At 45.2% G+C, this 11,644-nt stretch overlaps 2 protein-coding genes across 3 annotated transcripts in view; both read left to right on the top strand.

The window, feature by feature from the left end:
- DRC7 (dynein regulatory complex subunit 7) overlaps positions 1-321 on the top strand; it is a 31,777-nt gene extending 31,456 nt beyond the window's left edge. Inside the window, exon 19 of the mRNA XM_006020242.2 lies at positions 252-321. The gene's annotated coding sequence lies outside the window, so the exon portion shown is untranslated. The remainder of the gene's footprint in view (positions 1-251) is intronic.
- Positions 322-405: 84 nt separating this feature from the next.
- KATNB1 (katanin regulatory subunit B1) overlaps positions 406-11,644 on the top strand; it is a 29,246-nt gene continuing 18,007 nt past the window's right edge. For both annotated transcript variants that reach the window (XM_025199771.1, XM_025199770.1), the window contains exons 1-3: positions 406-544; positions 3,217-3,347; positions 10,213-10,330. In XM_025199771.1, the coding sequence (XP_025055556.1) occupies positions 505-544; positions 3,217-3,347; positions 10,213-10,330 (289 nt within the window). In that variant the 5' untranslated portion in view covers positions 406-504. The remainder of the gene's footprint in view (positions 545-3,216; positions 3,348-10,212; positions 10,331-11,644) is intronic.

The raw sequence follows: 11,644 nt of genomic DNA, 5'->3' as shown, positions 1-11,644 counted from the left end.
GCTTGTCCAGGGTCAAGCCCTGGAGCTGCCACTCCGCCACTGTCAGTAGACCAATGACAGCAACTGGAGCGTGGCCAGGTCCAGTTGACCTGCCTGTTGCACCACATCTGTTTTGCTTCTAGGCAGGGACTAGCTACTGGCCTGGTTGCTCCTTGCCATGCAGACAGGCATTGCTTGGCCAGGAGAGTCTTTCTTGAGGGCTTCGTCTATCACATGACATCGCCTGACAAATTCTCTTTTTCCCCCTCCAGGCAGCTGCCATGCTGATGCAGAGCAAGGTGAAGACAGAGCTTGAGATCTGACCCATTGGCTAGACCCACCGTCCAGATACAACCGTGCCTGACCTTCAAAAGACCAGTTGCAGAAGCCCAAATGCGGCGGAACAGCCCAAAGAGCAGGAGCTGAGGCCTGTGGGGTTGAGCCCCACAGAAACCGATTTGCCAAGTGAACCATTGCTTCTGCGAGGGCACATCTGTGGCCACCAGCAAGTAGCCAGAGTTGGAAATGGCAGCTTCTGTTGCCACCAAGACAGCTTGGAAGCTGCGTGAGTATCGCTTACGGTGGTTATCCCCCTCCTTTGTTAGATAGGACACTCAGGTGCCACCAGGTGTTGTCAGCCACATCTCTTAGAAAGAAAATTGAGGAAAAGTATAGGGAATTCCTCTTTCTGTCATCAGAAAATAGTTGTTAAGTTCTGATTTTTTTAGGTTCATTCTCATACTCTTTTTCTCAGGCAAACAATATGTTTCCAGATTATTTTAATGTTATACAGGAACCGCTGGGCAGCAGATTAGAGCCCCTCACAGACACCAGCTCTGCCACGGGATGTGATGCATGTCTGGTATCAGTTGTCTCTTTTGGTTGTTTTATACTGTTGCCTTCAATGTGACTACAAGTGCAGTAGTTTCTTGAACCACATTTGGAAGGGCAAGATGATCCTTTAGACGTGTATACCATCCCCTCTTGATACTGTCTCTGGTGCCAGCAGAGCAGGTTTATCAGGTTCTAATTGTTTGCTTTTTTGTGTCTCTGAACACAAGTGATAAAGCAATAGAGTGATAAAGCAGCTGTGGGATGCCCAAGACAGAACAGAAGAATGGATCCTTGTGGCAAATTATATTTAGTTGCCAAGAATGGGTAGGAGGCATAGGAAGCAGTTGTTTTTTTCTAAATATGTGCTGTGTGGTAACTGTTGGAGATCCAGAAATGGATTAGTAGGAATATAGTAATGGTATATTGCTAGCTAATGTGTATTAACAGAGCCTGTATAGTGCCTGTCCTCGCTGTATGCCCATTATTGGGTAGGACTTCTGTTAATACTTTCCAGGCAAAAAAAAGACTGTCCTCACTTCCTCTTCTCAAATTCTGGGAGTCATACCTTATTGGAAAAACAAGTGCACGGTCAGTTTCAGATCTACAGTCAATTTCATTTGAGAAGAGAATCTAAATTCTTCATTTTTAATATGACTATACCTTACCCTGTTCTAGCATCCTCTTCATCATAAGAATTCTGAGTGATAGAAAAAGATTTCATCAGGATAATTACCAGTTTAAGGTTGCTGAGCCAGTATGTAATAGCACCCCATGAAAAAGTTTAGAGGTTTAAGGAAGTCAGCACTTTAGAGAGACAGGGTGCCACTAGTAAAAAGTTATAATGTGATATTTATAATCAAAGGGATGAAGGCTTCAAAGACTCTTGAAAATTGTAGCAAATTGTTATGCTATCAAAGAGGAGCTGCTGACACCTCACAATAATAGCCTTCAGCACGTGCACCATTGAGTCTTTAAGAGTCAGTGAGTCCGCTAACACCAAAGGAAAATTTATTGAGCTAGTATTGTTTATGACTTTTCATTCCTTGCGTACAAATATACTGAGGTTTTGTATTGTCACGTAGGTCTTTCACTGTAGTGTAAGTACATCTTCAGCAAGTGTCCCTTCTCCCTCATTTAATTAATGACCTAATTACAGTTGTAACATGAAAGATGTTTCTCTAGCTAATATGAAACTTGCATAGTTTCACTTTCAGGAGGGTGCTTTGAGATCTCAGATCAAAGTGCATATAATTATTTTATTATTCCTGCTCTCTACCATCCTTTTGGATTAGTGACACTTGTTATTGAGTGAGTTGCTTCCCACACCCTGTTATCAAAATGAAGCCTGGATTAGCTACTACCTAATATTTCTATAAACACATTTCATAACCAATTTTATACAAATATAATGTTCTTTAAAAAAACAAAAACTTTGAGGGTTTAACATAGAGAATTGATAAATATACCTGCCAGCACTTTGGGTGGGTTAAAATGTCCTTTGATGTAAAACTAAAATAGATCTGTCTATGCAAACATAGTTTGATCTCATTTCCTCTTCTCCTTCATTGTGGACTTCTCTCTTTCGGGAGTGCTTGGGAAGTTCCTGCACTATTGTCTCTCTCACAGTTTTCATAAAAGAAACTTTCCTTTTTTTTCATAAGCAGTCTTTCTTTTTAGCCCCCATTTTCACATTCATCCCCATAAAACATAATCCTCTTCATCTTTCCAATAAGGAAATCCTTTGTCACTGCCACAGGCTTACTGTATTGTTCTGCTTCACCTGTGTTACATAGTGAGAACACAGACAAAACCTCTGCCAAAGCCTTAGTAGACAGGAACTCCACCTATACCAGGTGCTGAGTCTATTTTTTCTCTGTAAGATAGCATGCAGCACTACTACTAATCTGCCAGTTTGGCTGCAGCAGGGTAGTCTTCACTTCTACTCTCCAAGACAGCATTAGGGAGTCTTCCTTTAAATGGCTGGTAGCTGCTTCATACAATGTCAGCTTCTGTGACAATTTATCTTGTCCAGAGAGTGGATCCAGATTTAACAGGTAAAGTAGCTTTGGTAAGCATTATGCTGAAGCCCATCAAATTCTCTTTCTAAAAGCTCTTGAACTGCTACTAGTGAGAGAAGCCAGTCATTGGTAACCACACTGACTAGAATAGGATCATAAAGGGTGATCAGCAGACACTGCAAAGAAAATAGAGCTTACAGAGCCAAGAGCAGCTGTTGCAGGAAAGATATGTAGCATGGTTTCTTATCTAAACACTAGGTTGCTGCAGCTTGTCTAGTGGAAACTGGGAAGTCATTGTGAAGAACAAGGGTTCTTAGCTTCTTATGGGGGAGCTATACAAGAAGAATTGTTTGTAGTGATAATTTGTTCACTTTGTTTTATACAGAAGAGATCATAGCTCACAGCAGCAATGTGTCTTCACTGGTTCTGGGCAAAAGTTCAGGTCGACTGCTTGCAACTGGAGGAGATGACTGTCGAGTCAATATCTGGTCAGTTAACAAGCCCAACTGCATCATGGTAAGAGCTGGGTGGTTTTCAGCTTGCTTGGGGGTACAAGCATAAGCTGCAAGGTTGGGGTGATAGGGTTCATACCTGATCCATAGCATATCAGTGCAGCTGAATGCATAATACCAGCATGAGTTAGACTGACCTGAATCTGACTTGAAAAAGGAACAGTAATCTGCTTCGTAGTTTTTCTTCAAACAATCCAGGATGTCTGACCACTTGAATTTCATATGGGCCTTATATTTACCCAGTTAATAAATCTTGGTTCTGTTGTTACTGCATGACAAATAATTAAATGCTTAATTTTAGGGCAGGTCAGTTTGTTTTATAGCTCAACATTTATGATGGTCATCTGCCTCATATTCACTGTACGCATCTACACATTCATTAATGCACTGCAATTATGGTGCATTAAGTTTAGTACCTATATTGACGGGTATTAAATGTACCGTAATCGGCGCTACTCTACATTAGTGGAGATGGATTTTTTTAGTGATGTTAATGTGCATTAGACTAAATCTACTGCACACTAGAAGATTAGTACGTGTTTTGCCTGCTGCACTAGCGCGCAGTAGAATTAGTCTTCTGAGCATTAAGCATCTTGTGTAGATGCGTCCATTGTCTATCAGTGTGTTGAAATGGCATATGGAGTTGATCCTTCATTGGGAGGGAGCATCTGTGCACAGTATACTAGACTCCACTACAATTAGAGTAAAATATCCAGAGTAATACAGGGTGACTTGAGCGTGTACTAATCATAAAGACATATTTTATTCATTTATGCTGCCGCCTCTGTTTATTTGATTTGGTGGTGTGGAAGCTAAGCTAGACAGAGTGTTGCTGCAGGGATACCGAAGGGAGACTGTTTCCCCTTTTTCTTTCATAGTATGATAGTGCTTAAGGTCAGAAGGGAGCTAAACAGATGATCAGGTCCAAACCCCTGCGCCGGGCAGAAATGAGTGCTGGGGTCATAATACCCCAGCCAAATATCTATCCAGCCTCCTCTTGAAGACCCCAAAGGTAGGAGAGAGCACCACCTTCCTTGGGAGCCCTTCCCGGCCCCGGCCAGCCGTAACCATAAAGTAATGCCTCCTGATGTCCAGCCTGAACCTTCTTTCTAACAATTTGTGGCTGTTATTCCTAGTAAACCCTTGTGGTACCCGGGGGACAGAGTCTTGTCTAATTTCCACTGGCCCCCCCAGTGAGTTTGTAAATGGCCACGAGATCCCCTCTCAGCCTTCTCTTGTGGAGGCTGAATTCAGATTCAGGCCCTTTAGCCTCTTCGTAGGGCCTGACCTGCTGCCCCTTGACCATGTGAGTGGCCCTCCTCTGAACCCTCTCAATGCTAGCCGCATCTCTTGAAGTGCGGCACCCAGAACTGGACACAGTACTTCAACTGTGGCCTAACCAACACCACATAGAGGGGAGGGATCACTTACCTGGACCTGCTTGTGATGCATCTGTAGATGCACGACAAGGTGCGGTTAGCCTTACTGCCTGCTTCCTCGCGTTGGCGGCTCATGTTCATCCTGGAGTCAGCATTGAAGATCCCTTTCTGCCATTGTGCTGACAAAAAGGGTATACCCCAGCCTATAGGTGTGTTGCTGGTTCCTTCTCCTTAGATGCAGTACCCTGCACTTTTCTGCATTGAATTCCATCCTATTCTCACCCGCCCACCTCTGTAACCTGTCTAGATCTAGCTAGATTCTGTCTCTCTCCTTCAGCGTGCTCACGTCGCCCCGCATCTTGGTGTCATCAGCGAATTTGGATATCATGCTTTCCACATCTGCATCCAGATCGCTGATAAAGATCTTGAACAGTACAGGCCCCAGGACCGAACCCTGGGGAACTCCACTGCCCACATCCCTCCAGGTTGAAAATGACCCATCCACCACCACTCTCTGGGTGTGACCATCTAGCCAATTTGCCACCCATTTGACTCTGTAGGCATCGATGACGCAGTCACTTCGGTTTTTTGGGAGAATGTGGTGAGAAACAGTGTCAAAGACCTTCTTAAAGTCCAGGAAGACGACATCCACCTTGACGCCCTTGTCCAGGGACTTTGTGACCTGACTATAAAAGGAAGCCAAGTTAGTCAGGCAGGATCTTCCCTCAATGAACCCGTGTTGGTTGCCCCTGAGCATTACCTCCCCTGCTGAGCCCTTGCAGGTGTGTTCCTTGTTAATTTTCTCAAAGGTCTTTCCAAGGACCAAGGTGAGGCTGACTGGCCTATAATTGCCAGGGTCCTCCTTCCTCCCTTTCTTGTAAATGGGGACCACGTTGGCCCTCTTCCAATCCTTTTGTACCCGGCCAGAGCCCCACGAGCATTCATACAGCCGTGCCAGGGGCCCTGCTATGACCCCCGCCAATTCCCTCAGTACCCTCGGATGAAGAGCATCTGTCCCTGCTGATTTTAAATATGTCCAGCCCCTCCAAAAGTTCCCTAACTAGGTCATCCCTGACCCTAGGCATGGCAGTGCCTCCCCTGGGTCCATCCGTAATCCTAGTGGGGGAGATGTCCCAGTCCCTGTTCAGAAATATGGAGGCAAAGAATTTGTTAAAGAGGTCAGCTTTTTCGTTTGCTGCAATCACCGGATTGCCAAGCCTGTCCTATAGGGGCCCTATGTCACCTGGTGCCTTCTTACTCCCTATGTATTTGAAAAAGGACTTTTTATTATCCCTAATTCTGGTCGCTAGCCCTAGCTCCATCTCTGCCTTGGCCTTCCTAACGGCCTCCCTGCAGTCACGAGCAACAGAGGTATAATCCTCCTTGGTGATAGCCCCTTGCTGGTATTCCTCCTTTTTTTGCCCTCAAGCATCCCTGGATGCCTCTGCCGAGCCATGGGGGCTTTTTAGCACTCCTGCCCCCCTCGGTACACAATGGGACTGACTCCCTTTGAGCCCAGAGGATTGTCTCCGTGAGGAACAACCAGCCGTCTTGAACTCCCATCTCATTGAAGCTCTGAGACCCCAGTGCCTCTCCTACTAATCTTCTTAGTTCATTGAAGTCAGCCCTCCTGGAGTCAAGGACTTTTGCCTTACTTCTTACTTTCATCGCCCTACGCTGGATAGTAAATTCCAGCAGGCGATGATCACAGTCACCCAGGTGGTCATATGCACATTTCATGAAACAATCTTTCTTTCTTTGAATATTCTTACTTTATTATGTATACAAGAAGTCTCTTGTCCTTATTAACTGCACTGGACTTCTTTCTTTGAAGACTTAAGCAAAGTCTTTACAGAATTTTTTTGATGATGGCACAGCAATATGAATCTAGACAAGCACCTTTATCCAATGGTGGAGGCATAAGATTGACCATTTCTTTACCCTTCTGATGTGAGCAGAGAGAACCAGAGCCCCAGTTCTGTACCCCCGAACAGGCTGCATTTTCCAGGGAAGAGAAGAGGCAGAACCTCTTCTAGTGTTGTTTTGTTTAATAAAACACATTTTTGCAGACGGTAGAGAGGGATGGGCAGTTGTAATCACCAAGGTTTTCTGCTTTGTGATTTGGAAACATTTTGTTTGCATCTTTGGTTTTGTTTAGTAACTTAAATTGCCACAACTCCTAATGTTTGTCAGAGGGAGACGAGTGATATTTTTTTCCAAGAAGCTTTGTAACCCTTAATTTGAGTTTGAGCTTTCTGATCCTTGTAATAGCTTCAATCTTACAGAAGTGCAATCCCAAACTGATTTAACTTCCTACCTGATCCTCACCCCTAACCAAATTACATTCGGACAGTTGGGTTTTAACTTATAAAGGAAATGTCAGGGAATGGCATGTGGCTTAAATAGAATAGGTTTGAATTATTCAAGGGACTTGTGCTAGGAACAGCTAACACATATATTAGAGCATGGAATAACAGTATTGGTTTAGTAATTCCAAAAATACCTAATAATAATCTTATGTAGGGGTGCACTGATAGAGATTTTTTGGGCTGATACCAGTGGCCGATTTTTAAAGAGCCATATCAGCCAATACCAATCCAATTCCAATATGCAGCCAGGCAACTTGGAGACCAGTGTCAGGCTGGTAAGTCTGTTTTGGGAGAAGGAGTGGTGGGAGGGAAGGGGCGTGGAGTGGGGGCAGATTGAGGCCCCCACAGTGAGGGAGGGAGTGGGGCTGGGGCAGGCACTGCTCAGCCAGTGCGAAACAGCTGCAAGCGGCTCATCGGGGTGGTGGGGGGATGGCTTCCGCTGCTGCACACACCCCAGGTGGGCATGTGGGGCATGTGCCCTCCAGATCTATGCGTGGGGTAAGGGCAGGCTGCAGCTGAGGGCTGCAGAGGGGTTCTGGGTCAGGCTGTGCTCGGGGCAGGTGCAGCGCTGGAAGGAGGGTTATGGGGGGCGGGGCTGCAGCCACCTCAACATTTGCTGTAGTCCCCCTGTAACCCCACTCCCAGTGCTGCCACCACCTGTCCCAAGTGCAGCCTCAGCCCAACCCCCTGCCAGGAAGAGCCCAGCGCTAGCCTGGTCCCAGCCCACAATGGCAGCCTCCCTGTCCCATGCGCATATTGGCGGGCACAGGCCCCACATGCCCTCCAGGGGTGCACGCAGCAGTGGGAGCTGCCCCCCCAGCATGCTCATGGCTCCGCCCTGTCCCAGCCCTACTCCCTCCCCTGCTGCAGGAGCCTGGATCTGCCCCTTCCCTTCCCCCACGACAGACTTAACAGCCAATACTGCCGTCCAAGCCACCAGGCTGTGCTCCTGACCACATGCATGCTGCAGCTGAGCACATGCACAGGGCATTTATTGGCCACATCAGGCAAAGAAAGCCAGTTGCTGATGCTGTCTGTTTTCCCTATATTGGTGCCGGTCTGATATGGGATCAGTGTATTAGTGCACCTCTAATCTTATGCACAATAACTAGATTACTAGAATGATTTTCAATATTTTTGTGATGTGTTTTTGTTTTAAAATGCTTCCCTGCAGCCACAGTATTTAAATAAATTGTAAATAAGTAAAAACTTTCAGGTCCTTGAGGATGAAAAGTACTGTTTACTCAGGAATCATTGCATGTTGCATCATGCAGATACTTCACTGTTGAACCACTCTTGGTTAGCAGCATGTGCCTTGTTGCTTGCAAGAAGGCTTTTAACTAGTCACTCTAAGTACAGGTGTGGTTTTGCCACCAGGTCATGACACTCTTGCAAACCATTTAGAATAAGCATAGTGTAGTTGTGTCTATACAGCAGATTTTTACAGTGTCAGCAAGGAGACCTGACTTAAGTATCCACACCTTCCCTGTAACTACCCAGGTTTATATCCATGTATTCTGGAATAATTTGGGAGATTGTCTAAGAGTATCTCAGCAAGACAGAGCATGGAGGATGTTCTGTAGTTCTTGGTGCAGTACCCTTCAAGTAATACATCATTCTGGGGACTGATAGAAGAAGGGCCAGCCAAGTTGGCTACATAGTTAGGAAGTCTTGTCTGTGTTATTGAAAAACATGCTAGTTACTACAGGGGTATCAAATTCATCCAACCCCACAAGCCAGATATGGGTCATGGGGCTGGTCCATGGGCCAGATTGGTCTCACAGACCAGTGTTGCTGGCTAAATACAGCATGCAGGGCTGATCTGATGAAGGTGTGTCATACAGTGCATGCCCCAGACTGGTCCTGTGCACCATGTGCAGTGTGCACACTGGCTCCAACCCCAGGTGTAGCACACACCAAACCAGGTCCGTGTGACTCATGAAAAACACAAAGCAGATCCAAGACCCACAGGCAGTACTGTGGACTGGATCACAGGGCTCTGCAGCTGCATCTGTGACACTTGTGGGTTACAGCATAGAACTCTGGCAGGAGCAGCACATGTTAAATCCCATAATTACTAGCCAAGTATTAGACTTGAGTTATGTGTAGAGCTGCTCATGTTGCTGATTAACTGCTCTCTTGAGTAACAGTTGCAGAGTAGATACAGCCTTAATATTCCATCCAGGTATCTTTGTGGCAGATGTTCCTACTTTCATAGATTTCATAAACATTAGGGCCTGGAAGGGAACCTCATGAGATCGAGTCAAGGCCCCCCCGCCATAGGCAAGAAGTTAGCTGGGATCAAGTGATCCCAGCAAGAAAAATATCCAGATGTTTTTTGAAAGAGTCCAGAGTAGGTGCTTGCGCCCTCTGTGGGAAGTCTGTTCCAAACCCTGGACACTCTCACCATAAAGAACTTTTTTCTTATGTCTAGTCTAAATCAGCCTTCCTGGAGTTTATGGCCATTAGACCTTGTTATCCCTTGGGGAGCTCTGGTGAACAGCTGTTCTCCCAGGTCCTGATGTACCCCTCTTATATAATTGTAGGCTGCTACCAAGTCCCCCCTCAGCCTTCTCTTTTCCAGACTGAAGAGTCCCAAGTTCTTCAGCCTCTCCTTGTACGGCAGGCTCTCCAGGCCTTGGATCATACAAGTGGCTCTCCTCTGGACTCTCACAAGCTTCTCCACATTCCTCCTGAAAGGGGGGCCCAAAACTGGACACAGTACTCCAACTGCGGCCTCACCAAGGCTGAGAAAAGCAGAAGGGTGATGTCCCTGGTTTTGCTTGAGATGCATTGGTAGATGCACGCCAGAGTTTGGTTTGCTTTGCCAGCCACAGCATTGCATTGGTGACTCATATTCCTCTTGTGGTCAGTCAGGACCCCCAAGTCTCTTTTGGTCATGGTGCTAGCGAGCATAGCACTGCTGAGCTTGTAAGTATGTTGAGAGTTCTTCCTACCAAGGTGCAGCATCTTACACTTCTCAACATTGGAAGCCATCCGGTTTTGGTCAGCCCACCTTGAGAGCATATCCAAGTCAGCCTGTATCCTGTTGACTTGGATCAGGGTCTTCTAGAAGTTGGGCCTCAAATCCATTGAATGCGGCTGTTAACTTTCTTTGCAGAGCTTGACAGGCCATACAACGCCAGTGGAGAGCCTGAGGATCAGTGCAAATGAAGAGCTCATTCTAGCTGGGTCTCAGTCGGGATCCATTCGAATTTGGGACCTGGAAGCTGCTAAAAGTAGGTTTTGTTTTTCCTTTGCTGCCTCTTGTGTGTACACAGGACAGTGCAGTCTGGGGAAATGCTGCAATGTATCCCTGCTGATCCTTTATTAAGAAGGGTCAGAAGCTGGAATGGCTCTTTTTAACAAGTGTACATTTCCTTCAGTTCAAAGCTGGTAGTGGTGGCAGTGCTCTAAGCAGTTTCTTACTGAGGCTGTTTGCCTGCACACTTGAAGAGATGTGCTCACACCTGGTGTTATCTTTGGATGTACATAGGCTTATATTGAACCTGATGTCTGGGAGTTTGGCCTGTGCATGTGCAAGTCAGTGTTCCCAATCAGTTTCCGTACATATGTGGGTTAAGTTAGCATGTAGAAAATGCACTTGGACTGTCAGCTTTTTGTGTGGTTTTTTAAGTGGACATTAAACACCTGACCTTGTTACTGTTAAATTTAGTCAATTTAAAAAATGAAAGGGTGGGTTTAGGTCCTACACCTGTCTCTGTGTTGCCTTGTTCAATAGCATGTTTTGTTTTGTAAACTTATTTTCCTTCCCATTGCATGACCACACAAGCAGGAGAAGTGGCCAACTCAGTGATGGACCTGAAAATATAGAAATGCACAAAGTAGATAAACACTTTTTTTTATCTTCTGTTTACAGTGACATTAGGTGATGCTTTTTTTTCAGGAAGGAGTGTTTTTTGTTTTGTTTGTTTTTTTTCTACCCTTATAATAAATTGGCTCTTTAAGGTATAGACTTGTATAACTGCCTGATCTTTTAAATTGATAGTGTTAAATTTATTATACCGTGAAAGCAAGGTTTTCACAAAACCCAAGCTTACATTTTAAAAGAGAATTGTGGATGTTTCTTCAAGTTCTACTAGAAATGCTTAAAAACAAATCGGTGTTCCCTTGTAATGAGTTAGTTGAGCCTTGGCATGATAAGGACCTGCCGGGGAAACTTACTTTCATTGTCTGAGCTGAAAAATATAGAACATAGATACTATAAATAATGACAAATGCTTTTTAAAAATATATATATTACAATGTAAATAAACAGATGCTACTTAAAATACGTTGGCTAGTAATGCTGGCTAGCTTTTTGGCTTCACTGACAGAAATTGTGTCTGATCTTGCATTAAGCTTGGCCATGATAGTAGGTAGTGGCTTTGTAGTTTCTGGGTAGATAGCCTCTCTTGGTCTGCCTCCATATCTAATCAGTCACAAGAATCACGGGTCTGTCCCAGATGACTGATGACCCAGTGCCTTGGTCATGGTCAGACCATTTCCTTCTAGAAATTGGATTCAGCATTCATGCCTGCTCAGAGTCATGT

Source organism: Alligator sinensis, unplaced genomic scaffold (assembly GCF_000455745.1).
Source record: "Alligator sinensis unplaced genomic scaffold, ASM45574v1 scaffold203_1, whole genome shotgun sequence".
NCBI classification, from domain to species: domain Eukaryota; kingdom Metazoa; phylum Chordata; order Crocodylia; family Alligatoridae; genus Alligator; species Alligator sinensis.
Note: the sequence above shows the minus strand (reverse complement) of the source record. Positions and strands in the feature narration are given on the sequence as shown.